Genomic DNA, 26,458 nt, shown 5'->3' on the forward strand with positions numbered 1-26,458 from the left:
TCTGTAATAAGGCTTCATGACTTAGAATGAAGGAAATGTATGCCATTACCAAATGAAAGGAGGAAGCTATACTTACTTACTTACTTTTGCAAGTAAGAAAACTACTTGTTCCCCAGAGCAGAGTTGTAATTCAGTTTTTAAATTGGAACATGCAGGTTGTGAAAATTGTGCCACAAGTTTTTTATGTTCTTTGCTTAAATATCCTAAGTCAAAGTATCTTAAGCTTATGCATTTTCTTTGTCATTCCTTTCTCCTCTCTCCCTGACACTTTCTCATCTTTTTGAATAGCCCTTACAAATGCTCCTTAACCTCAAATCTTCACATGTACTTTTATCTCTTGTAACCACAGTGTTTTAGTCAGGAAGTTTCCGTCATTATACTCCTGCTACCTAAACACTTGGGTCAGATTTTTGTAACAAAGTTTTGCCGTGTGTATAACTTACTCCAAGTTACCAGTGGAAGTAATCCTTCAGAAATTTTTAATGTGATCTTGATTTTGAAATGATGAGAGCATAAGAAATATCTTTCTAAATCTAGGCACGGTGGATGCTTGTAGTCTCAATATTTGGGAAGTCAAAGCAGGGGGTCATGAGTTTCAGGCCAGTCTAGGATACATAAGGAGATACTCTTAAAATAGCCTCAATAGGGGTGATGGCTGAGCATGTTAAGAGCACGTCTTCTCTTCCGGAGGACGCTCAGTAGAGACTAGACTAATGCTCCCTGGGATTATTCCATGCACTTCTAAGATGCCCACTGGAGTGATGGGTCATTGGTGCATGTTAAAGGAGGCTTGAAAGCTCCCGCTGCTGGTTGTTGCCTGATGGCTTAGTTGAGGTGGCAGTTCCTGGGGTCTCCTGCCGTTAGTGTTCCCATACTAAAGGAGTAAAAGCGAAGGTAGCCTTTCTAATCCAGCAAGGAGTGGTAGAAGTGAACATGGCCAGCCCCAAACAGGCAGGGAGCAGGCTAAGAGGATAGCCAAGAGCACGTGCATACATGTAGTGACATTAAACCTCATTATACCAGCAGTCATAAATGTTCATGATGACTCAATAGAAAAAAAGGTACATAATGACTAAGATTCTTACTTTTCTAAAAGTCTGAGACTCCAAAATTGGAAAATAATTTCAGCTTTATTTGAGATAAAACTAAAACATATTTAATCTCACAAATTAAAGCGTAGGAGTGGTGTGTTATGTTTCAAGTAGATAATTACCTAACATAGCCAGAGATGTGAGTCAGTAGCTCCGGTATGGTGAGCATTGTAGATTCCGGTGAGCATTGACTCAGCTCTCTGGGAGAGCACACTCTGAATTGGCATTTGCTTAATACTAGCTCCAAGGTTTGTGTAGAAAATTTTGGAAACAAGGCACATTTCTGTCATGTCTAGCACTTGGGAGGCAACTGGAAGTTTGAGAACACAGTAGCCTAAATAGTAAAAATTCTTTCCCAAAAACCAAACAATTAAAAAAAAATTTTATGAGGGAAAATGTCTGAGAAATTCAGTGTATACCCTGAGCTAAGATCTTAAGTGTAGACTAAGAAAAGCTATGTGGTCACTGGGATGTATAATAGAATGTTGTACCTAATAACTACATTCTGAGCAGGTGCATAAACCGTTAGAAACAGATGACTACACAGCCACAGACTGGTGATTTGAGTTCTGTGTGTCAGGACTGAATTATAATGAAACAATGACCTTTCTTAATGTTGCAGGGATATAATTGGTGCCATGATCGGAATGTGGTTACCATTTTTAGTGCACCCAATTACTGCTACCGTTGTGGGAACCAGGCTGCTATCATGGAATTAGATGACACTTTAAAATACTCTTTGTAAGTAACTTTACATTTTAACTGTATGTATCACTTTTAGATGGAAAAGTAACTATTGGAATAGAGTTAGGGGGTGGAGAGATAGCTTAGCAGCTCAGAGCACTTGTTACATACAGTCATGAGGACCAGAGTTCAGGTCCCACAGACATTCATAGCTCCAGCTCCAAAGGATCCAGCATCTTCTTCTGGCCTCCAGATACCTGAAGACATGTGCACGCACTCAGTCATACACACATGCACGCACACATGAATAAAAACAGTATTTTTAAAGAGAAAAACACTATTTTTAGTGAAAGTTCCACTTATGAAATGGTAAAACAAGGAGTGTGTGGACCCTCTTCCCCAAACATTTAACTTAAGTGTTTTCTTTTGATAAGCATCTAAACCACGGCCATATACATGCCAGCTCATTGCTGTGCCGCTGAGCTACATACCCAGCCCTGAAAAATAGCTTTAAATTATTTACAAATTACTGAAAATTTGCCAAGAGTTTACAGCTAATGGAAAAACATTTAAGAAAACCTTAAGCTGGTCGTAGTGGTGCTGCAAGTCCTTAACCCTGGAAGCAGAGGCGAGCAGGTGAGTTTGAGACCAGTCTGCTGTAAGCAGTGAGTTCCAGGACAGCCAGGACTGTATATCCTGTCTTGAAAAGACAACAGGCGAACAAGAATTCAGACAAATTTGTCCATTACACCTACTAGAAGCTTGTGTCTCTTGCTCCCCTTTACCCTCACATTACTCTTACAGAAACTACTTCAGGGGCCCGGAAAGATGGCTCTGTGGTCAAGAGCACAAGCTGCTCTTCCAGGGGGTGCAAGTTTAATTCCCAGCATCTACACGGCAGCTCACAACCATCTGTAATTCCAGTTCCAGCGGATCTGATGCAATCTTCTGACCTTTGAGCACTGGCACTCATACACAGACCCAAACACAAACACATATTCACATCACCAAAATAAATTATTTTAAGAGTTTAATACAACCTTACTACTAAGGGGTGTGGCCTTATTGGTACCCTGCTTACCTGGCATCCACAAAGCCGCGTGGGTTCAAGCCTAGCACTGTACATACTGGCCCTGAGAACACACGCTTGCCTACCATCCCAGCGCTTACGAGCTAAGAGACAGGGAGGTGAAGGTTTCAGACTGAGCCTTTCCTGGGAGTTTAGGTCCACTCCAGGCTACACAAAACCTTGTCCCACTGCAACAAAAATTGAAAGTAAACAAAGTGCTCATCCCTGACAGTTGCAGAGTCTGTGTATGCCCATGGTTGTACCCTTCCAGGACTGTGGAGAAGGAAAACACAAGGGGGATTGATTCCAAGACCACAGAGTTGGTTCAAAATATGAAAAAGTCAGTGTAATAAAAACATTCATATTAAGGAACGAAAAACAATAATTTAAGACAGAAAAGGCACTTGATTAAAATTTACTGTTCTTTAAAAAAAAAAAAAACAAGCTCGTCACAGAAGGAAACTTGCTGTGCCTGGTAGACACATATAAATACATACCCACACCTGATTAAACATGATGGTGAGAAACCATGCTGATCCAAGACCAGAACAAGCAGAGCCTGTCCAGTCGTGCTAAGGCCTTTTGACTGGTCATAGTGCCAGTCTTTTCTGCCAGGCACTAACATTTTCACCATAGCTGATTAAGTGGAAATAGATTGGTCTCCAGCCATGAGAAATGCAGTCGTAGCAGAGAGCTGCAGAAAGGATGGCTGTCTCTTGGTGCCTTACTTACTGGCTTACGTGCTGATTGTTGTCTTTATCGTTCAGTCTTCAGTTTGACCCAGCACCTCGTCGTGGAGAGCCTCATGTGACTCGGCGCACCCCAGACTACTTCCTCTAACTTCCTCACCAGGACCTTTCTTTGTATGTGGAAGTTACCTGGCCTTTTAAAATATACATATATACATAGATATTTAAAAAACAACAGTTATCTATGTGTTTCTGTAACAAATTGTGATATGTCTTGACATTAAACCACATCATGGACCAAAACGTGCCATACTAATGATGAGCGTGTAGCACAGGTTGAACCTTAGTGCACTGTTCTGGATGAGTCAGCCCAGCCTGCCTACTGTACTGTAGGAGCCATTTCCCTTGACTGAGCAAAAAGGGTCACTGACTGCTTCATCTCCTTCGCGCTTACTTGGAAACTTAGTTACAATGTTAAACTGGCATGGATTAATAGAGTTGGAGTTTTATTTTTAAGAATTCACAAGCTGACTTCCACTTAAATTCATAATCCTTTTATTTTACTGAAATGTGTGACTAACTGAAGAAGAGATTCTTGGGAGTATGTTGTCATAACATTAAAGAGATTTCCTTTCATTTAAACTAAATTACTGTTTGATGTTGATCTGCAGATTTCTGTATATTTGTCATGACAGTGCTTGCATCCTATTTGGTGTACTGAACAAATAAACTTTCCAATTTAAACAAAAATATTTTAACTGTGATGTGCATTAAAATGGAAGCATCGCCATTTTGAGACTTGATACAAATACTTAACACTTGAAGTTGGTTGTTTTTCGCTCACTTTTGGCTTTTGAGGTGGTCCCATGTAGCCCCAAATGACCTGGAACTCCTTGATTCTCATGACTCTGCCTCCTCTGCTAGGATTACAGGTGTGGGCACCTGGCCAGGCCACAGGTACCTGAGGTGTAATAAGAATAAGCAGCTGTACTGATGATACACGCATGGTGTGCTGAGGGGCTGGGGCTAACTCTGCCAAAGCGGCTACTCAGGCCTCACTCAATTCCAGGGCATGTGCGCATACGCCTACAGAAGCAATGTTCATAGTTTACACTCAAACAGAACAAAGCCCAAATACTTGCTGATAACTTTTAGACCATTAAGAAGCCTTTTTTTTTTTACATTGAGTGGTCTGTATTTATTAATAATTTTTAAGTACAAAACTTGGATTGTCTGCTTTAATAACTAATAGACTAAGGCCGATCGCTGTGAGTTTGAGACTAGCCTAGTCTACAAAGTGAGTCCAGGACTGCCAAGGCTGTACACACAGAGAACTTAAAAAGGAAAAAAAAAAAAAAAAAAAGACTAAATAAAGCAAACTTTAAAAGCTGAGATATGTTGTCTCCCTTCACCTAGAAACAGGAATAATTGACCTGAGTTTAGTAGCAGTAGTGATGCAACTATTCCAAGGTCATAATACCAGCTCTAGGGGTTGCTTTAAATCTACCTATCTGTATAGTGTTTTTAAGGTAATACAGCAGAAGTAGAGGCTTGAGTGGATAGTTTGGAAATATGGAAGCTGGGATGTAGCTCATCCCAGAGTATTTGCTGGGCATAGTGGAGCTCAAGGGACAATACTACTACTTCATAAACAGTGCAGTGGTCTAGGCCTATAATCCCAGCACTTAGGAAGGGAGACCGGGGGATCAGCAGAGTTCAAGGCCAACCTGGGCTACTCGAAACCCTGTCATCAAAACATTAATTTAAAAAGACAGCTTAAGACAGGCTCTTAAGGCAGTGAATCCTTCCTAATACTGTGATCCTTGTGACCCCCCCAACCATAAAATTGTTTTTGTTGCTACTTCATAACTAATTTTGCTACTATTACAAATCATAATGTAAATATCTGACACGTGTCTTAGCAGACACTGGTGAAAGGGTTATTTGACACCCCTACAAGTCCCCACAGGTGGAGAGGCAGTGCTCTAAAGTTATCAATACATACAAAAACAACACCTCACATTCTAAATGCACCTACCAACGATGGCCTTGTTTATTCTAGTTTCAGTATGTTCCCCCAAAATTCGTATCAAAAACTTCATGATCAGATTTAAGTCAAAGTTATACAGGATCAGCTGGCTCTAGAATCTTTAAATGTTTAGTAATACAGTAGAATCAACAGTCCTACTTAGAAGGTTCGACTGAATTGAGATACTGTGGGTAAGGTGGACTCAAGCAGAAATCACAGTTCTCACATAACCTAGAGGTGGTTTGGTTTGAAGATGGTCTAATTAACTCAAACTCAGGGATTCCAGCATGTGTCACCACGCCCGGCTCCAGATGTCTGTCTTACATGTCCTTTTACCTTATTTTTACTTGGACACATTGTAGCATGACACAGTCCACAAACCACTACATGCAAAGCCATGCTCGACCACTGTATGTGGGTGTGGGCACGCTCCTGTGGACAAGAGGAGCTCAAGGTACAGCGTGGCTTTAATGTGAACACTGTCCTGGTTAGGGTCAGCAGGTACTCCTGATCTCTTTACTGATTGCTCTGCTCTTTCTCCTCCACATTAAGTACAGTATCCACAGTTATTCCTATGTCCTCCAGTGACAAGCCTCCCTCCGCTTCTAGAGGCCTTCGGGGAAAGGAAGTGGAAAGGCTGTATAGGGATTTGTGGTACCCAATTTTCATCATCCAGTCAAATAAGACCTAGGGAGAAAAAAAGGCTTAGTATTAGACTGTACACACATGGTCCTGAGTCTGTTAATACTATGAGACTATACAGCTGTCATTCTGAAATCAGGTCCCTAGGAATAAGAAGTAATTTCTGTATCTTTCAAAGAAATTTTCCAGAACAGTGTATGGCATGAAAGTGGAGCTATGAGTAACCTTAAATGCCTTTGTCCCAGGTCAAGTGTAGGCCTGCTATCATAGTAGTTACTAACAGGACACAACCCATAAATAGGAATGGAAAATACTCAATGAGAAGTTGAGAACAAATACAAATTTGGATCAAAATCACAAAGAAGCAAGCCTGACCTCCCCCTAAGGAGGGGGCAGCCTTGCCAGGCCGCAGAGGAAGACAATGCAGCCAGTCCTTGGGAGGAGAAAGGGTGGGATTAGGAGGGGACGAGAGAAGGGGCTACAGCTGGGATATAAGGTGAATAAATGTAATAAAATAAGCCGGGCACGGTGGTGCACACCTATAATTCCAGCACTCGGGAAGCAGAGGCAGGTGGAGCTCTGCTGAGTTCCAGGCCAGCCTGGTCTACAAAGCGAGTCCCGGACAGCCACGGCTACACAGAGAAACCCTGTCTTGGGGAAGAAAAAAGAAAAAAAAAATCACTAAGCTGCTTTGTTTGGGTCCCTGAGAGAAAGCCCAATTCACTGTGGGTCATTCCTGTAACTGTCCATAAAGATTACACACACACACACACACACACACACACTGGGTTCAAAGTCCAGCACCCCCAAAAGGAAAGTTACAGTCTTGATAAAAATTTTCAAGCCACATCCACATGAAAACATATTTGCCTTAAAACATGACATTTTAAACTAGGCGTGCTTTGCTGAAAAGGACAGGAGGGCTGGGTGTGGTTCCATACACCTGTACTCCCAGCTACCCGAAAGCTGAGACTGAAGGATTACTGGAGCAAAAGTTGCCGGGTTTGAGATCAAGCCAGGCAACAGCAGCAAGGTCTTGTGTCTCAACAACCAAAAGCAGACTGACAAAAGACATAATGTTCCATGGGCATCTGAATATCCAGTAATGCAACCTGTACTCTGAACTGCTAGCCACCAGCCAAGAATCCATTGCTGATCTAGATAACAAATATGTCATCATTTTAATTAAGATGTTTTTAGAAGTGTTAGGAATTGAACCTGGGTTTTTGTTTGTTTGTTTGTTTGTTTGTTTTTTACTTGCACTCCAGTTGAACACACTACGGACAAATGTCATAAGACAATATTTCTGAAATCATTGATTTCCTCACCTGTGAATTCCAAGACTTGAAGAATCTTCTCCTCACAACATGACCACTTGGGCATCGAAGGGCAACAGTAACTACCTAGGGATACAAATGATGAGGTAAGCCACAATGGCCACCCAGACCTACAATCCAAACAGAAAACTGAGGCAAGAACACTGCCAATCTGAAGCCAGCCTGAACTCCAAAGCAAGACCTAATCAAGAATAAGACAAATGTCCAGATGGAGCTCCAGTCCGGGCTGGCAGTGTGGCTCAGCTGGAAGAGTTTGCCTGGCAGCACAAAGCCCTGGGTTCAGCACCCACCACCCAAGCCCCACACGGGGTGACACAAGCCAGTTCCCAGCACTGCAAAGGCGGAGCCAGGAGGACTGGATGCTAAGGTGGTCTGCAGCCAGAGAAAGTCTGGGGCCGTCCTCCACCTCACAAACTGTTTAAGTAGGTGGGAGAGATGGTTAAGAGCACTGGCTGCTCTTCTAGAAGACCCAGGTTCAAGACCCAGCATGCACACAGGAGCTGACAAACAGTCTGTAACTCCAGTTCCTAGGGACATGCGGCCCTCTTCTGACCTCCATGGGCACGCATGTGGTGCACAGACAAACACGCACGCAAAACCCTCAGAAATATCAAATCTAAAAGACAAAGTATTTTAAAAGGGGCTGGTGCCAGGCACGGTGGCTCATGCCTTTAATCCCAGCACTCAGGGAGGCAGAGGCAGGCTGTGAGTTCGAAGCCAGCCTTGTCTACAAAGTGCATCCAGGACAGCCAAGGTTACACAGAGAAACTCTGTCTTGAAAAAGCAAAAATATATAAGTAAAAAGGGCTAGAGAGCATGTACTGCTCTTGCAGACGACCTGAGCTCAGTGTCCATCACCCACATCAGGTGACTCACAACCTCCTGCGACTCCATTCTAGGAAATCCAAATGCCCTTTGGCCTCCACGGATATCTGCCCTCATGTGGGACACAAACTCGTGCAGCACATACACATAAAAAATAATAATAAGTATTTTTCTACTGGGGATTCAGTACCTGGAATGCTTTCAATTGTGTTTATCTGTGAACAACTTTCAGACTGTCCTAAGATATCCAAAGTACCAAACTTAAATGTTACAAATGTGTTGACAAAACAAGTCTCTCTTAATTGTGCACGGCTGTTTCAAAACCTGTTTTCTGAGGAGTCTAATGGATGCTGAACTTCGCCAAATGGGATACTGACAGTCCTCTTTCTGGGCATGTTGACCAATAACTTCATGGTTCCAAAGACACGTGGTCCCCCTGCATCAGACAGTCACCTAAAACTACGAAGCCAGTAGCAGAAAGCAAGACAGGATGAGGAGGCAAAATGGAACCCGTCCCACCCCATCCCAGCAACAGAGAACCATTCTTTAAATGCACAAGCAGCTGCAGGCTCCCTCAGAAGTGGGGAGCCAGAGTGGAGCCGTCTGCCTCTTTCAGTGCTGCTGATGGCAGCAAGCAGCTCTGCAGGCCTGTGCCCTCTCCGCCTGGCGCAGGGGGCGGGCTCTAAAAGACAACCTGGCAGCCTGCCTTCCCAGCAGCACTCGGCTGAGCATCTGAGGCCACACTCAAGAGACACAATTCCTGGGCAGCCGCGAGGAACTTGCTTCCCTCTATAAACCCAAGATAGGTGGGACTTACCCACCCGATGCCAAGCGGCGGCAATGGAGAATAAGAGAAACATACCTCTTCAGCTGCTTCTGGTGGTTCATCAGGTAAATCGAGAACCTATCAAAATATGAGAGGGCTAGAGAGAGGGCTCACGGGTTAAGAACACTGGCCGTTCTGCCAAAGTCCTGAGTTCAATTCTCAGCAACCACATAGTGGCTCACAACCACATATCAAGAGATCTAGTGCCCCCCTCAGGGTGCAGGCATACATGCAGACAGAACCCCGTATACATAATAAATACATAAATCTGTAAGAGAGATAGGCAGATTTCTAAGGCTAGCCTGATCTTCACAGCAAGTTCTAGGCCAGCCAAAGTGACATAGTAAGACATTATTTCAAAAATACCAAATAAAGTGTTACTAAAATCTATTGAGTGAGCAAGATAGCTTACTAGATGTGGTGGTTTGAATGAAAATGGCCCCCACAGACTCAGAGAGCGGCACTATTAGGAGCCGTGGCCTTGTTGGCAGAGGTGTGACATTGTTGGAGAAGGCCAGTCCCTAGGAGCGGGTTCTGAGGGTTCAAGTGCTAATCCAGGTCTAGTCTGTCTCGCTCTCTGCTGCCTGCTGATCCAGACAGAACTCTCAGCTACCTCTCCAGCACCATGTCTGCCATATCCCACCATGACAATCACGGACTACACCTCTGAACTGTAAGCCGGCCCCAACTAAATGTTTTCCTTTATAAGAGTTGCCATGGTCATGGTGTCTCTTCACAGCAATAGAACTTGACCAGGGCACTGGGTGACAACCTGGGGCCAACCCCTAGAGACACTCTCATGCATGCACACATACACTAAATTAGTGAATGTGATTTTTTTTTAAAGTATCTCTTAATTAAATTCTGTCTCAAAGGAGAAGAGGAGGAGGAGAGAAAAGAAGAGTGAGTTCTGCCCAGGCAAGGAAGCCCAATAGCAGAGGGCTTGCCTAGCCTGCCCCAGGCCCTGTAATCAGCCACCAGCATGCTTCCCTAATTTTTTTTTAAAAGATGTTCTAGGATATTGTGTAAAATTGCCCTATTTAAAGAAACAGGAAGAGCCTTGGATCGTTGTGCAGGCTGCATTCCCAGAGGCAGAGACATAACGCCATGCCATTATGTACAGAATCATTTAGACACTGAGTAAAACTGTCTTTAGTTTATGTAAAGAAGGTATACAGAAAATGAATGTGCTTATACTACTGTCCCAATATCACAATATATACACGAAAACCTCCTAAAATCTGAAACATTTCAGATTTTATAAGCATTATAAGCATTTCAAATGAGGGCATTCAACCTAAAAAGGTACTGACCACTCACAAGACACAGCAAGCAACATCGTAGACACCCAATAGAAATGCTTCCCTTGGTGAACATTGTCCATCTAACTATTTTAACTCAGTATCATTTATCTTATAGCCTTCCTCTAAACTGGTTCAGGTTTTTGATCACTAAATAGGACCAACGACCCGTATAGCTGATAGCTGACCCATTTGCAAGGTTATGGAAAGACACCATCTGGGTTAAAGGCATTCTCCTCTTCCCCTAGTAGCCACCGCATTAAAGAATGCACTCCCTCCCTCAGTGGGGGGAGGGGGGTTAACAACGAACCTCCTTCAAGGGCTGCCGAGCAGGTGGTGACATTTCAGTTGAAAGCTTAGGCAAGTTCCGTCTTCTCGCCGCCTCTCTGTTTGTTGTTTCAAAAGACACCTGGCTCAAATTTTCAAGCACCAAATCTTCATTCCCCTGGTCAAAAACAACCACCAAAATAGATAAATAAATAAATAGGATGCATGTTCTATCGACTAGGGTGTATTCATAATGGTTACTTTTTTAGCTCTGGTAGTCATTTTTAGATGAGAAAACTAAAGCATAGACAAGAAAACATGAGGCTAAATCAACCTTTATCCAGCTCGAAGGCCTCCCCTGACTAGGAATAGGTGGCAAAGCCCCATTCATCTCGTTTCTGTTGTTGAACAATGCTGTTTTGTGTTTTGGCACAGGATCTTGTGGAGTCCAGGCTGGCCTTGAAGTTTCAGCATCCCCTGCCTCTGCCTCACAAGTACTCCATCTGATACACACTTAAGTCTCTCCAATGACAGAAACAGGGAAAAAGGCCAACGGTGTCCTATCCTCCTCCCAGCAAAGGAAGCAAGGCAGTGTGAGGTGATGTGCTGTCAAGAGCTGTGCAAACTCTTTTGCTTGTCCTACGACCCAGGGAGCATCAGAGGCTCAGATACAAAAGGTCCCTCCTGGCATTACAGAAACAGGCACAAGTGCTAGATACAGTCTGCAAGATGTGCAAGGAAGGCCCAGGGTTGGAGCTCTTTTGCTTCAGTGTCACCATAGGCAGTTATGAGTGGTGCAGCCGCCTTTACTGCAGTGACAATCCCCTCCCCTGCAGGAAATTAGCTGACTCTACAAGATGGACTTGGGTGGAGCCATTTCCTAGGTCTGTCGCCAGTATGCTATCTGGGGTGGATGGGCATTTGCTGTAGTCTCCCCAGGAGACTAGAAAACACAACATGTATGTAAAGGAATAGTCATAGTATCTATCTAGTTCTATTAAACATCCAGGCTTTCCAATTCAGACTCAGCCTTCAAGGTAATCACCTCTCTAAAGAGCAGAGGACTCCAGGAAGTGCAAAGGTCATTCTTTACACTGTTACCTGCTGCAGCGGTTTCCCTTGTCACCTCGATAAACATCTCCACAAGATTGATGAGCCCCACCTCAGAGTGCATCTCTGAAAGCAGTTCCATTACATAAAAAGGTTTGGATCCGGGGAATGGATCCTAATAAGATGACTCATGGGGAAGATGGGAGTGAGCCTCAAGCAGAGGAAGCAGGCCACTGGGAGCCTGGCGGGATTCTGGCATATACCCTTTGCCTTCTGCAGAGCTCTGCTCTGTCTGCCCTCCAGCCACTGTGGCCGAACTTCTATGCAACTGAGCTGAAATAATCCTTTAAGTCATTCCCTAAGGCATTTTGATCACAGAGTACAAAAGCGACTAACATGCCTTACTAGAACAAAAGAATTTAATGTGAGGGGTTTTTTTTAGTTTTTATTTATTCTTCTCACAATATATCACAACCACAGTTTCACCTCCCTCCACTGCTCAGTTCCCTACTCCCAGCTCCCCTTTTCCCCAGGCCCATCCTCCTCTCCCCAAGAAAAGAGCAGGCCTCCAAGGGACAGCGCTCAGTAACTGCTTCCTGGTTAGCTATTAACCTTTTAGGAACCTTTGTCGCAGGTTCTTAAATATTTCAGGTGAACTGAAATATTCACCACTTAGCAGGATATAGTCACCCCTCTTTCATCCAGAAAAATGCATGAGGACCACAGGGAACAGAGATGGAGATGGCAATGCCAACTAGTTCACTAGCCCCGCCCAGGCCGCCTCACTGTCACTGGTTGGACTTGATGGACAGACACATCCAACTCCGCTCTAACACCATGATCCTCACAAAAACACCATGAATCTCTTAAAACAACCACCCCAACAGCTTCACTGGTTCCTGGATTTCCGTCCTCACCACTAACCTTTTCAAAACAGTGATCCTGATGAGGAAGTCACTTGTGACCACTGTGAAGAGATCTGTCAGGCTGACACCCGCCTGCTGACCAGAGTGGCGCAGGGTGGTGCACACCTGTGGTCCCAGCTACCCAAGAAGCGTGGGCCAAGGAGTTGGAAACCAAGCCAGAAAACAGGGCAAGACCACGTCTCAAAAGCCAAAACAAGTAAAAGCAAAGCCAACCTACTAACGTCCACTAACCAAAACACTAAAGAGAAGACAAAGTTAGGAGTGCTAACATGAGGGATTAGAAGACAGCTCAGTGGACAAAAATAGAAAAAGATGTTGGACGCTAGCATGTGCCTCCATGGGCAACCGCACCCATATACACGAGGGCATAAAACACTCCCCAACACACACATTCACACACACAACAGGAGATAAATAATAGGATTCAAAATATAAAACCAGAGTTTTTCGAACCTCAAGTTTGTGGCCAGTGGTTAATTTCCGTGTCTCACCAGTCATTTGATAAAGGCGCTCTTCTAGCATTTTCAACTTCCTCTCCTGCTGAGGCTTCAAAACATTCTGTATATAGCTGCTGGCCTGTTCAGGAGAAGAAGTGTCATTCTGGATGGGAGTGTTTCTACATGCTACAGAATTATAAAGCAAGAACACAGTTTGAAACTTGCGGTGGTTTGGATGGGAATGCCGCCCCCCCCCCACAGGCTCATACATTTAAATGCTTAGCCATTAGGGAGTGGCACTATTAGGAAGTGTGGCCTTGTTGGAGGAACTGTGTCCCTGGAGGTGGACTTTGAACTTTTCAGAAGCTCAAGCTAGGCCCAGTCTCTCTCTCTCTCCCTGCTGCCTGCTGATCAGGATGTGGAACTCTAAGCTTCCTCCCCAACACCATGTCTGCCTGCCTGCCGCCATGCTTCCCGCCATGATGACAACGGGCTTTGCCTCTGAACCAGTAAGCCAGCCCCAGTCAAATGTCTTCCTGTGGAAGAGTTGCTGTGGTCATAGTGTTTCATCACAGCAACAGCAACCCTAAGACTGGCTTATATTTGAATGTTTCTCGGCACCTCAGAAGCTGCGGCCTTGTTGGAGGTGGCGTGTCATGGGGGCGGAGCTTTGCGATTTCAAAAGTCCATGCCAGGCCCAGCATGTCTCACTCTGCCTGCTACCTCAGGATCAGGATATAAAACTCAGCTCCTGCTATAGCGTCACACTTGCTTCCTGCCATGGTGATCATGGACTAGGCCTGTTAAACGCTGTCTTTTGTAAGAGTTGCTTTGGTCATGGTGTCTTTTCACAGCAACAGAACATTGACTAAAAGTCAGAAATAACAGAAAATATTACACATATGAAACCAGGGTGTTCTGGGCATGGTAGCACACGCCTTCAAGCTCAGCACTCAGGCAGCTGAACTAAGGCAGGAAGATCCTGAGACTGAGGCCGACACTGGCTACAACAGTGGCCAGGGCTAGTATGACTGTCAAGAGTGGGTGAAGGCACCCACCACCATGCCTGACCATGTGAGTTCAAATCCTGAGACCTACAGAGTGGAAGGAGAGAACCCACTCTCTCCACACACAGCACACAGACACATGAATGAAGAGTAAATAAAACGTAATAAATGAGGTTTTTTTTATTATTATTTTAATTTTAGAAGGTCAACATTGAGCTTGGTAATCCCAGCACTGAGGAAGGGGAGGCAGGAAGAATAGCACTCAACGCCATCCTCACTGTAAACTCAAAGTCAGCCAACAATCCAAGGGTCCTTGTCTCAAAAAAGGAGGGAAGGACCAATTTCATGCCTTGTGACTTAGACACCAGTAGCTGTACACACAAAAGACCTCTTAGCACAGACAGTAAGGCAGCGTCCACTGATGCCCTCAAGGGCCGAGGCTTACCTTCTCACCCTGGGCTTCTTGTTGCCTTTTCCTCACCAGCCTTTGCCTTTTCTCGTTCTCTTCTTCTCCTTCTGAATCCAAAACATAAAGGTACTTTTCAAATCTCCAGTATCAAAGACTCAAATGCATTTTCTCTGTTTTTTTTGTTTGGGTTTTTCAAGACAGGGTCCTTGGCTGTCCTGGACTCACTTTGTAGACCAGGCTGGCCTCGAACTCAGAAATCTACCTGCCTTGCCATTGTGCTGGGATTATAAACTTGCACTACCACGGTTGGCTGATTTTAGCAAAGACAAGAACACTACATATTTTTCAAATAATGAAAATCAGGTAGATTCAACCAGTTAAAAATTAAAAGAGATTTGCATATGAAATCTATACTAAAAAGTGTTCTGAAACAATTCACTAACATATATTATTGTATATGACAAAGTAAATTTTTTGGAGGTAACGTCTCTCTATGAAGCCCTGGCTGGCCTGGGGAATCTTCCTGTCTCAGCTTCTCCGATGCTATGATTACAGGGATGTATCCCCATACCCAGCCTAAACACAGTTTGAAGATTACACACTCTGTAGCATCAGCCTTCTGGGAAGAACCTGCCCCATCCTAAATGAGCCCCATGACTCACACTCAGGTAATGCACAGAAACAATTTACAAGGGCAGGAACCATCAAGGACACACTTCCATATTTATCAACAGCAGACCACGGGGGCTTCTGGCACAATGTAAGCAGCAAGCTGTCCTCCTTGATAGCAATGTGTTTTCATTTTATGTTTTATTTATTTATTTTTCAGTGGTAAGGACTGAAGCCAGGGCACATATGCTGGTCATGCTTCTACTCCTAAGGATCCCAACAAATCCTGAAAATGGAACCCACACAAAATAATGCTTTTGTTTAATAGCCACATTGAGTCATTTAAAATATAATAGATCAAACCACAGAAAATTCAAAATCTATGACTGGGAATTCCCAAAGCATCCACATTAGCATGTATCACTGGGTTGGAGAATCTTTTGCAATTATGTTTTTTGCATGGTTAATGTGAGAGAGCTAATAAATTTACACTATTGATTGTATTTACTTATATTTTACAAGCAATAAATTACAGAGGCTTAGGGTGTAGCTTGTTTAGTAAAATGCCTGCCTTGCCACATACTACCAGCTGTGTTGGTACATGCTTGTAATTTCAGTGGTCAGGAGGATCAGAAGTTCAAAATCATCCTCAGCTGTATAGTAAGTACCAAGCCAGCCTAGGTTATCTGAGATCCTATCTTAAAAAAACAAAACACATTCATTACTGGGAAGCTTTTGTTAATAACATTTAAGAACAGCTGTCAATTTTAAAAGTCATCTATTAGAAGGCATTTGGTTTGTTTTCTTTTGTTTTAAATCGTATACATGTGTGTTCTGCCTATCTGTATGTCTGTGTACCACATGCGTGCAGTGCCCAAGGAGGCTCGAAGAGGGTGTTAGGTCCCCAGGAACTAGAGTTACAGACAGTTGTGAGACACAGTGTGGGTGTTGGGAACAGAGCTCAGGGCCTCTGGAGGAGCAGCTGCTGCTCCTAACCACTGAGCCATCTTTCTATCCATGGCTTTCAAAGCTTCTAAGGCTGGTGAGATAGCCAAGTGGGTGAGGACACTTACTGCCAAACCTGTGACCTTTTCGGAGGAAGGGAGAATTTCATGGCTCCCTCTTGAAATTGCACATCATAAGTTAATGATAAAACAATTCTTATTGTAGAATAAACAAAAGAAAGAAATTAATAGAAAAGGTTACTTTTTGGTTTTTGAGTAAAAAAAAAAAAAAAAGGTAGCCCAAGTAGTAAACTTACCTTTCAGATGAACTTGGGGAGATTTAAAGGAGTTAAACAGGGAGGTGGTCACGGAAATGATCAAGGTAAGCAGCGCAAGCAGGAGGAATATCCGGCCGCTCAGCAAAATGAGATCTTTAATCCCTTATAAAAAAAAAAAAAAAACATTTAAATTAAACATTTTTCTTTAAGAGAAAAATTCTCATGCTTGCTACTACTAATAAATGATAGATTATAGTAAATGTTTAGTGTCAGAGGTGGTCTGACGTGTGTTACTGGCCCTTAAGATCTTACACCTATCTTTGTTTTGTAAACGTGCCTATAACATATCTGATTGGTTGATTAAAAGGCCTATACCTGGGCAGGGCAAAATGGGGAGGCTTCAAGAAGGTTCCTGAGCTTTTGGGTTCAAGAGAGAATTACAGGAAACACAAGAACTGAAAGGGAGGAAGGAGGAGGAAGACACCAAGATGGGTTATCCTGGAGAAGAAATCACATAGGGGCTGGAAGGACTCCCAATAATGGTGTGAAAAGGGCCAGATGAAAAATAGAAGCAAGTATTTATAGGATTATGGATGGAAGATAGGACGGATGGAAGATAGGACGGTTAAGGCAGATGGCGTTGGATGGGTGCTGGGAGAGGAATGGTGAGATTATTGAGATAGCGTAGGTGGGTATCTGCATGGTCCGAGGTAAATAAGGCAATTACAAAATCTAACAGGTGTCTGTGTCTTTTTATTTGTGATAGGTTAGATAATACCACTGTGATAACCTTAGGGCTAATAATAAACTCATTTTTTATTAATTACTACAACAGCTAAATGCCACAAGCCTCCTGAATGTTTTCCTGAGCCTCCTAGGGCAATGAAAATCACCGTGATGGTCACTACCACAACAAACTGTCAAATAATTCTGGAAGAATCATCCTGTTCAGAAACACATCGTATTCGGGGGCATTATAAATGAGTATTAATATTAAGACTTGATTTTCTTTGAAATAAGATTAATATCATGTCAGATTCCAGTTCTGTTTCAAATAGCCATTCCGAACAAAATAACATTAGAATATTTTGAAGTATTTGTTATTTGGGGCGCTTGAGTGGGGCACAGTGCATCCCTCACTTGCACAAAGAGGTCAGAGGACAATTTGCAAAAGTCAGTTCTCTCTCACTACCTCATGGGTTCCCGGAATTCAGCTCCAGTCATTAAGCTCAGCAGTAGGCACCATTCCTAGTGGGACATCTTGCCAGCCCAAAATGTCATTTGCTTATCTACTCATTTGGTACTGGGGCTCACTCACCAGCCTTCCAAGAATCCTTTTCTCTACTGAGCTATACCCTCCTGCCAGTCCCTGAAACACCAAATTTCCTCCTCAAGATTGTGCCACTGTGCGTTTTTCTAGCTCCCAGCTCTCACTCGGTCATGTTTATCAGTACTTCTTACACTGTTCTGAGAGCCCAGGTGAAGATTCAGTTGCCAAAATGTAAAGAGCATCAACCAGGTGTGGCATCCTACACCTTTGATCCCAGCACCCAGACAGGCAGAGGTGGGCTGATCTGCGAGTTCAAGGCCAGCCTGGTCTACCAATCCAGTTCCAGGACAGCCAGGGCTACACAGAGAAAACCTGTCTCAAAACACCAAAAACTTAAAAAAAAAAAAAAAACAAAAAAAACTGACTGTCAATCTGGTAACACAACTTGCTAAATGTGGAAGGAAGAGATGTACAGTAGGACTAAAATTTATCCTGAGAGTTTTGAGAGGTTTGCTGTTCTTTTGTTTAGTGCTAAAATCTGATTCAGAATGCACTTCATTTTTATTTTTAAAACTTGGCAGATACAGAAGAACCATTTTATCCAGGTAGTAAGATCTAGGTCCAAGTGGTTTTCTGGCTAGAGCTTATTTAAGGAAGGCATCACAGAAATGTGGAATATTAGTATCCATTAAGTATGCTCTACTGGTAAACTAATGAATTAGCATTGCAGCTGTTGCACCAGAGTATCATTTCTAAAACAGAGTTAAATATTGTTAACGGAGTAGCAAGAAACCAATGGGGTAGGGGGTAAGGTATGGAAAAGTAAGCCCACCACCACCTCACAGCAAAGGATTGCAGCCGTTAAGTGAAATTTCCAAAAGTAGGCACTGCAGCCTGAAGGCCAGCTCCATTTTCTCCAACTTGGCTTAGTTTTCTTAAACACTGTGATAAGGTTTAGGAACATAAGCACAAATCTGAAGTGGTAACTCCCTCAGCAAGTTCCTTAGGTCAGTGTTGAAGGGAAGCAGATTTTTTTTTTTTTTTCCTGTGTAGCCTTGGCTGGCCTGGACTTTTCTGCTTTGTAGATCAGGCTGGCCTTGAACTCAGAGATCTGTCTGCCTCTGCCTCCCCAAGTGCTGTGATTAAAGGCACGCACTACCAGGCCTGCTTTATTTTTTTTTTATAATTATTTCTATTTTATGTACATTGGTGTTTTGACTGCATGTATCTCTGTGAGGGTGTCAGATTGCCCTGGAACAGGAGTTTACAGACAGTTGTGAGCTGCCACGTGGTTGCTGGGAATTAAACCAGGGTCCTCTGGAAGCGCAGTCAGTGCTCTTAACTTCTGAGCCATCTCTCCTGTACCCAGAATGATCCTTTAAAGACCTCTAGGTTGGCCAGGCATGCTGCCACTGTCATCTCAGGACCTTGGAAGCCTAAAGCAGGACATTTGCTTCAAGTTGCAGAGTTGAAGACTTGAAACACACACACACACACACACACACAGAAAAATCATGTAGGGTGTTAGGAGGAAAACCTATTACAACAGTGACCCACAAGCCTTTAATCCCACCACTAGGGAGGCAGAGACAGGTGGATCTCTGTGAGTTCAAGGCCAACCTAGTCTATAAAGGGAGTTCCAGGATAGTAAGGGCTGTTACAGAGAAACCCTGTCTAAAAAAACAAAACAAAACAAGACAAAGGAAATAAAAAAACCACCTCCAAGAAGCCACTCACTCTCAAATGTAGGGGAAGGCTTTGTGTTTGGTTTGTTTTCTTATGATCTATTTCATTTACATATATGAATGCTCTGGGTGTACTCCTGCAAGCTGGAAAAGGTATCAGATCCCAGTAGATGGTTGGGAGCCACCAGGTGGTAGCTGGGAATTGATCTCAGGACCTCTGGAAGAGCAGCCAGTGCTCTTAACCGCTGAGCCACCTCTCCAGCTCAGTTTTAGTAGCAATGCAAACTCAATTATACCCAAAGAAACCTCCCCTTACGCTGTATAAGTTGTACATTCTATGAGAGTGACTGATGAGCAGTTTTTAGACCGTGGAGTGGTTCGAATGTTGCGCAGGTCCAGAGGCTAATCACAAATTATCTTGGGCTAGCTTTAAACCCGCGCGCACACACTGCTCACTTCTATACCTGACCCAACACCCTGCGACTATCGCAGGTAACCTACGGACTGCATTAACTTAGCCCACAACCTTCCACCAACCCAAAAGCTCGCAAAGTGGACAGCATCTGAGGCCTCTGGAAGGTTTCCCTACACGTTGCTCTAACCCATCTCCACGATATAACTCTATGTATATTTGAAGTGTTTATGGCGTTCTTTGCTGTTACTACCATATCTTTATGGAACCGTGGAACACGCAATTCAAGGCACCCTAAATCTGTATTCCCAGATCATGGACATTCATATTTGACTCCAAAATAAACTGTTAGCCCTTTGGGATGAGAGCTGTTGTTTATGCTAACGGTACCTCCAAGTCCTTACGGCACTAGTGGAGACCGAGACTGTGAACGCTAATATCTGACTTAGAGTAAGGCTTCAGTAAATGCTATTCAGGGACTCCCTTTGACCTAGCCACAAATGCCTTCCCTTGGAACATTCACCTCTGCTCCATCCTCTCTTCCAGACGATGGCTTCTTGAGTTTAAGGGTCAGTCCCAATGCTCTAAAGGCCCTCATACTATCAGCTTATTTATTTCCGGCTCTCATCACTTCTTGAAACAGAATAGTTCTTATCTGTCCCGCACTTCTCACTCCGGCCCCTTTCTAAGCAGAACCTGGCCAAAGCCCAAAAGAACTTTTCCCGCGAAATGGAGGCGGCTCCGGAAGAGGGCGGGCGCGATGGACTCTGGGAATTGTAGTCAAGAGCGCTCGGAGGCGCCATGGCCAGGAAGAAACTGCATGCACCACTTAGGTGAAAACACCGCAGCTGCGATCATCGAGAAGGTAAGGCAACACTCACCGAGACTCGGGATCCCGCGCCGGAGCTCCAGACACAAGAGAGGGAGAGCAGAGAGCAAGAAAATGCCAACGACGCCACGAGAAGCCATGGTGCGAAAGACCCGCCGGGCGCAGTGCCCGCCCCTTCCGGTCGTGTCTTCCGCCAGCTCGGAGCGGAGTCCTTGAGCTGTGAGGAGTGTGGGGGAGGATGTCAGGCCCTAAGGCTGGGACGTGGGCCCGAACGAGATAAGCCCACAGTCCTTCCTCAGACGGCGCGGCTCGTCTACTTTGGCTGGGAAGGTCCAGGGAGGCGCCTGTCCTGTGGATTCGGTGGTCGCGATGGCTGTGGATTGACTGTGCGGGTCTAAAACATGGCGCTCTGAAGAGTGAAGTGACTGAAAGAGGGCAGTTGACCCTGCGAGGCCCCGTGGCCTTGTGGCACTTGGGGGTGACTGGGCTTTTGGTTCTTAGCTTACTAGTTACGAAGCATTTTCTTTCCCTATCGAGTCCTGTGGGAAGCTTAAAAGTGGGGCCTGCTGCCAAGTACCTCTTCCCGCCCCACACCCCCGTGGAGATACCTTAGACCTGCTCCCCCTTACTGACCTCCCAGGCAGTTTGCCTACACATGTCACTGTTATGACTTAGCCTTGGCCTCACAGTTCTGTGACTTCATTGTCACTCCATGACTCACCTCCGGTAACTTGCAGCTCAGGTGCGAAGGGCCTCCCCACCGACAAGATACCCAACTTTGCAAATTCCAAAACGTCAGTACTTGCGGTCACTCTTCAGTTTAACTCAAGTACCGTTTATTATGTCACACAAGTTGGCCTGGTTCTGTAGAGCTCAGAGATTCTAGTATGTGTAAGTTACTGAATTGTCCTGAACAAACCCAGCTCAGGGCTAGATGCTTTGTACAGAGACATTATGACGTCTGGTGCCATGGGAGGAATGTGTGTATACATATTCTGCAGTGTGGAGAAGTATTTTCTGAGGAATTAATGCCTAACTTGTGAAGGTTAGGAATCTGGACTGGGTACGTCTTTAATCCCAGCATTGGGGAGGCAGCGGCAGGTGGATCTCTTGAGATCGAGGCCAACGTGGTCTACATTGTTCTAGGCCATCCAGGCAGACATGTTGAGACATGGTCTTAAAAATGGAATGAGGGGCTGGAGAGATGGCTCAGAGTTAAGAGCATTGGCTGTTCTTTGAAAGGTCCTTAGTTCAATGCCTAGCAACCAGGTGGTGGCTCACAAACATCTGTAATGAGATCTGGTGCCTTCTGGCACGCAGGCATACATGCAGACAGAACTTTGTATAAATAATTTTTTTTAATCTTTAAAAAAAAAATGGAATGAGGCCAGCAGGCAGTGGTGGCATGCACATTGCCTTTAATCCTAGCACTCTGGAAGAAGTGGCAGATGGATCTGAGTTCAAGGCCAGGCTGGTCTACATAGTGAGTTCCAGGGCTACCCAGGAATCCTGTCTTGAAAAATCAAAAAGAGAAAAAAAAAAAAAGAAAGAAAAAGAAAAAAATCCAGTGTTAGGCTGGAGATTTTGGGACACAGGCCAGGAGGTCCCTGCTCTTCTCTTCTGAGCAGGCACCCTGGATTGAAAAAGCAGGCTCCTAATTCTGGATTCCAAAGTGACCATTGGACCTAGAACCCCCCCCATAATGCCCTAAACTCACTTCATAAGACTATAACCTCAGTACCTCACCATCACATCACCACCCCCTTTCCTCTCCTTAAAGAAGCCCCTACCTCAGCCCAGGAGAAACTTCCCTGAACTCTTTCTGTGAGATCAGGAAACCCCAAAGAAGAAAGAGGAGAAAGGCAGAAAGAGTAGAAGGGCCACGGGTGATGAAGGACACCAAGAAAACAAGACCCTTTAAATAGATTTTTTAAAAAAATTGATAAACATATGAACTCAAAGAACTGAGGCAGCATGCACAGGGCCTGCAAGGGTCTGCACCTGATGGGATCCTAGAGCCGAAAGGAGACATGGACACAAATCTCCATCCCCCAGCCCAGAAGCTATCTCTAGTTGATAACCACTTTCAAATAAAAATTTATTCTCCAAGGGAATCTCACTGAGAAAACTAAACTACTTGTAAGGGTAGGCCAAAGGCCCAACAGTAGATGGCCAACAGAAAATGAACTCAGCCACATCTTTAAGAGTTTTATTGTCTCATAATGTCATGTCAGGGATTTTCCTTTTTTATTTTTTTTTATTTTATGTTTGTTTCAGTTTTTTTGTTTGTTTGTTTTGTTTTTTGTTTTTTGAGACGGTGTTTACTCTGTTACACAGAGCCCTGGCTGTCTTGGACTCTCTTTATAGACTAGGTTGGCCTTGAACTCACAGAGATCCACCTGCCTCTGCCTCCTGAGCACTGGGATTAAAGGCATATGTGAACACTGCCCAGCCAAGTTTCTTAATCTAGGCATATAATCATACTCTGACAGGATCTCATCAGTACCTCCAAGAAAAGGTAAAAGCTGATTTCTAGAGAGTTCTGTCAAGTTGTTTAAAGTGACCTTTTCAAGGTGGAGCGCTGGTTGTTCATGGTATAACAGTTTGAGACCAACAAGGCAAAGAAGTAGAAGCCAGATTTCCCACTCCCTTTTGGGTTGTTAGGGATTGAACCCAGGCCTGAACTACATCCCTAGCTCTGTCCATTTTTTTATTACAACAGATTTATGGAAATGGCCAATTGAGTTCAATCTCTTACTGTTGGAGAAGAAAGAGTTTTTGGTGAGCAACCCACCCTTCAGATAAATGAGTTTTCAGGAAGTTCCTAAGTTCACAATGAAGATCTGTACTGATTTACAGTCTGTCTTGTAGGTAGAAACTTCCTGGAACAAACACTAAAGCTAAAGTGGTTGATCTTTAATCTTAGTAGTGATCTTTAATCTTAGCAGTGATAAATAAGTTATGGGCCACAGATATAATAAAAATCTTTGGAAACACCCTAATTTTAGTATATGTGGAGAGGTTCTTTTCTTCTAGTGATGGGAAAAGAAATTGGGACCTCATGTGCACTATTCAGACACTTCAACTTGATATGTTGGATTAAAGGTATGTTTGTTTTCCAAGACAGGATTTCGTAACCCTGGCTATCCTGGAACGCATTCTGCAGGCCAGGCCGGCCTGGCACTCAGAGATACTCTTGCCTCCCTGAGTGCTGGGATTAAAGGCATGTGCCACTACTGCCAACACATTTTTAAGTTTACATGAATCACCTATTTAGCCAGGCCTGGTTGTGTGGACTTGCAATTCCAGGCACTCTGGCCCAGGTCAGCCTGAGTTGTAGTGAGTCTCTATATCAGAATACATGCATATACTAGACATAGAGGCACATAACTTTAATTCCAGCCCTCAGGAGGTAGAAGCAGACAGATCTCTGTTGAGTTTGAGGCCAGCAGTCTGGTCTACAGAGTGATCTACTGGACTGCCAGGGCCACACAGTGAGACCCTGTCGGGGGGACAAACACACGCACACCAAACACACGCACACGCACACACACAAGTGAGGAGAAAGGAGAAAAAGGAAATGGCAAAGAGTGGGTAAATTCTGCTCACTGATGATGACCATGCAGAATCTTCAAAATGTCATGGAATTGCAAGTAAGGATAGGTTAAGGGGGAGCTAAAATGGAAAGCGTGTTGAAGGTTCTTTTAAGATGTAGGAAACCCCACAAACCTCCCACTCTGAAAGTCTGCTCTTCTTGACCAGCAGGAACGAGCTGAGATTTCTTGTCTGGAAAGACAGAAAGAGCTCTGTCACCTGAAGCCCAGGGTAGATGAGATGGCCCAACCCGTGTTTACAGCTCTGCCAGTAAGGACTTGACTGCTGCCAAGCCCGATGATCAGAATTTAACCCCCAGAACACATGGAGGAAGGAGAATCCAGCTTCCAAATGTCCTCCTACTCCCACACATTTACACGTTGAAAATAAAAGGAGTCAAAAACTGAAGAGCCTGATGAGTATTAATTGTTTTTACTGTTTCATAGTTTCCAGTACTTTTCCTTTATGCTAGTATTTTCCCACAATGATAAAAAATAATCATGTACTTATTTAAATATTGCCCTATCATGCAGCCGCATCCCTGACCTCCCTGGCTGCCCCATCCTGTTCTCTAGGGGATGGCCACAGAAGGCACGTAATTCAACAGTGCCAGAAGATTTAGGGGAGACAGAGAAAGCGGGAGCCCACAGAGCTCCAAAGAGCTAAGAATACTTTTTAAAAAACATCATGAAAATGATTAGGGAACAACAGAGCACAGCCTTGTGCTTCTTAGTATCTTGTTTCATAATTTTTCTCACGTTACTGGTTAGAGCCATGCTGCACACACAGTAAAGTACTTTGGTCGGACTAAAAAAAAAAAATGCCCTACTCTTATGTAGGGAGAACTATCTCTGTTTAGTTACCACTGTATTTTTAATACTTCAAAGAATCACTAGTTCCATTATTTTTTCCTTAGAGACAGGATTTCTCTGTAGCCATGGCTGTTTTGGAACTCTGTAGACTGACTGACCTGGTTGGCCTCAGTCTCAGAGATCTGTCTGCCTCTGCCTTGCCTCCCAAGTGCTAAGATTAAAGGGGTACACTAGACCTTGCTGAATCACTAGATCTAAATGGACAAATGGAAGATTTTGTTCAGTGAATATTTACATGTATACTATGAAGGTACATTATTCCCAGGAGAGAGGCAAAGAAGAAGAGTCGGAGCAAGATATTAGGCCTAAAGATTCAGTCTTTTTTTAGAATCAGCATTGATTCCATTCATGAGAGTGGAGCCTAATGGTACCTCTTAATACTGTTGATTTGGGGATTGATTTGGGTGAGAAGATATATTCAAACTACTGTACCACAAGGCTTTGGTGGGACATATTCATGCCTCACAATATAGTCATACAAAATACAGCCTACTTCTGTTTATCTGTCTATCTGTTCTTGGAGAGGATGGTACTATGCTGCCACACTAGCTCCAGAGTCTATGTGAGCATAAAAATGTGCTTTATAAGCATAAAATTATGCTGCTAAGACGAGGGGACACGTTTCCTACGGGAATCTGCTCCCTGGAAGTCCCTGGATGTTCCCCCCTGGCCATTTACACCAAAAAGATGTACTCTGAAAATCCTGCTTGATGAAGGATTGAATTAATGAGCCTTTTGTTTTTTCCTTGTGATTTTTGGAACAGCACAATTAACTATTCAAGAAATATATTTTTGATAGATTATTAAAAGCTTTAATAAAAATAAAATGGAAGAAAAATAATTTTAAAAGAAGTAATGAGTCAGATTTAGTATCAGAAAACATTATAAGAATAGAAGAAGAAATAATGGGCTCCTTCTTAGGAAAAAATAGCATAAGCAAGTACAGCAGGCTTGAGCATGCCTCCCTTTAGCATCTTGTTTCTAAGGAAGATTATAAATCTTTAGCAAGACATATGGGAGGATGGTTGACCAAGGTGTATTTAGACTTTAATGTAGAAAAAGACTTTGGCAGGTATTTGACTTGGCTCAGAGGACTATTACAGCTCCTGACTTTCCCCTTCACTAGTCAGTGATAATGAAACCATAGTTTGAGGTTTTTGTTTCTTGTTTGTTGATCAGAAAGTTTCTAGGCTGAGATTTCTTGTGGGCACTGGTTTAGGAGTTAAAACATAAACTTTGTATCCTTGGTAAAAGTTTGAATGTTCTGGAAAGCATGCCAACTTTAAGGTGCTTCCTCATGAAATCACTATAAAATTATTAGCCTGACTTCAGTAAAACTACAACAGAGTCAAAGCGATCTGGGTCTCGTCTATGTC

At 43.7% G+C, this 26,458-nt stretch overlaps 2 protein-coding genes and 1 long non-coding RNA gene across 4 annotated transcripts in view; 2 read left to right on the forward strand and 1 right to left on the reverse strand.

The window, feature by feature from the left end:
- The window catches only part of Ppp2cb (protein phosphatase 2 catalytic subunit beta), a 22,495-nt gene extending 18,212 nt beyond the window's left edge, over positions 1 to 4,283 (forward strand). The window contains exons 6-7 of the mRNA XM_021636502.2: positions 1,714 to 1,832; positions 3,612 to 4,283. Of these exons, the coding sequence (XP_021492177.1) occupies positions 1,714 to 1,832; positions 3,612 to 3,684 (192 nt within the window). The 3' untranslated portion in view covers positions 3,685 to 4,283. The remainder of the gene's footprint in view (positions 1 to 1,713; positions 1,833 to 3,611) is intronic.
- On the reverse strand, positions 4,072 to 20,815 carry Ubxn8 (UBX domain protein 8). The gene is made up of 8 exons (XM_021636501.2): positions 20,669 to 20,815; positions 16,460 to 16,582; positions 14,626 to 14,696; positions 13,190 to 13,312; positions 10,804 to 10,938; positions 9,229 to 9,270; positions 7,533 to 7,607; positions 4,072 to 6,249 (listed from the first exon to the last, which is right to left on the reverse strand). The coding sequence occupies exons 1-8, from the start codon at positions 20,754 to 20,756 to the stop codon at positions 6,079 to 6,081; spliced, it is 828 nt and encodes a 275-aa protein (XP_021492176.1). The 5' UTR covers positions 20,757 to 20,815; the 3' UTR covers positions 4,072 to 6,078.
- On the forward strand, positions 20,546 to 24,618 carry LOC132653606 (uncharacterized). 2 transcript variants are annotated; one of them, XR_009591346.1, is made up of 2 exons: positions 20,546 to 20,652; positions 24,379 to 24,618. It is a non-coding gene; the product is annotated as an uncharacterized LOC132653606 (long non-coding RNA). The 2 variants fall into 2 exon arrangements; XR_009591345.1 differs by having other exon boundaries at positions 20,549 to 20,652; positions 24,382 to 24,618.
- Positions 24,619 to 26,458: the final 1,840 nt, after the last annotated feature.

Source organism: Meriones unguiculatus, chromosome 4 (assembly GCF_030254825.1).
Source record: "Meriones unguiculatus strain TT.TT164.6M chromosome 4, Bangor_MerUng_6.1, whole genome shotgun sequence".
Classification (NCBI taxonomy): domain Eukaryota; kingdom Metazoa; phylum Chordata; class Mammalia; order Rodentia; family Muridae; genus Meriones; species Meriones unguiculatus.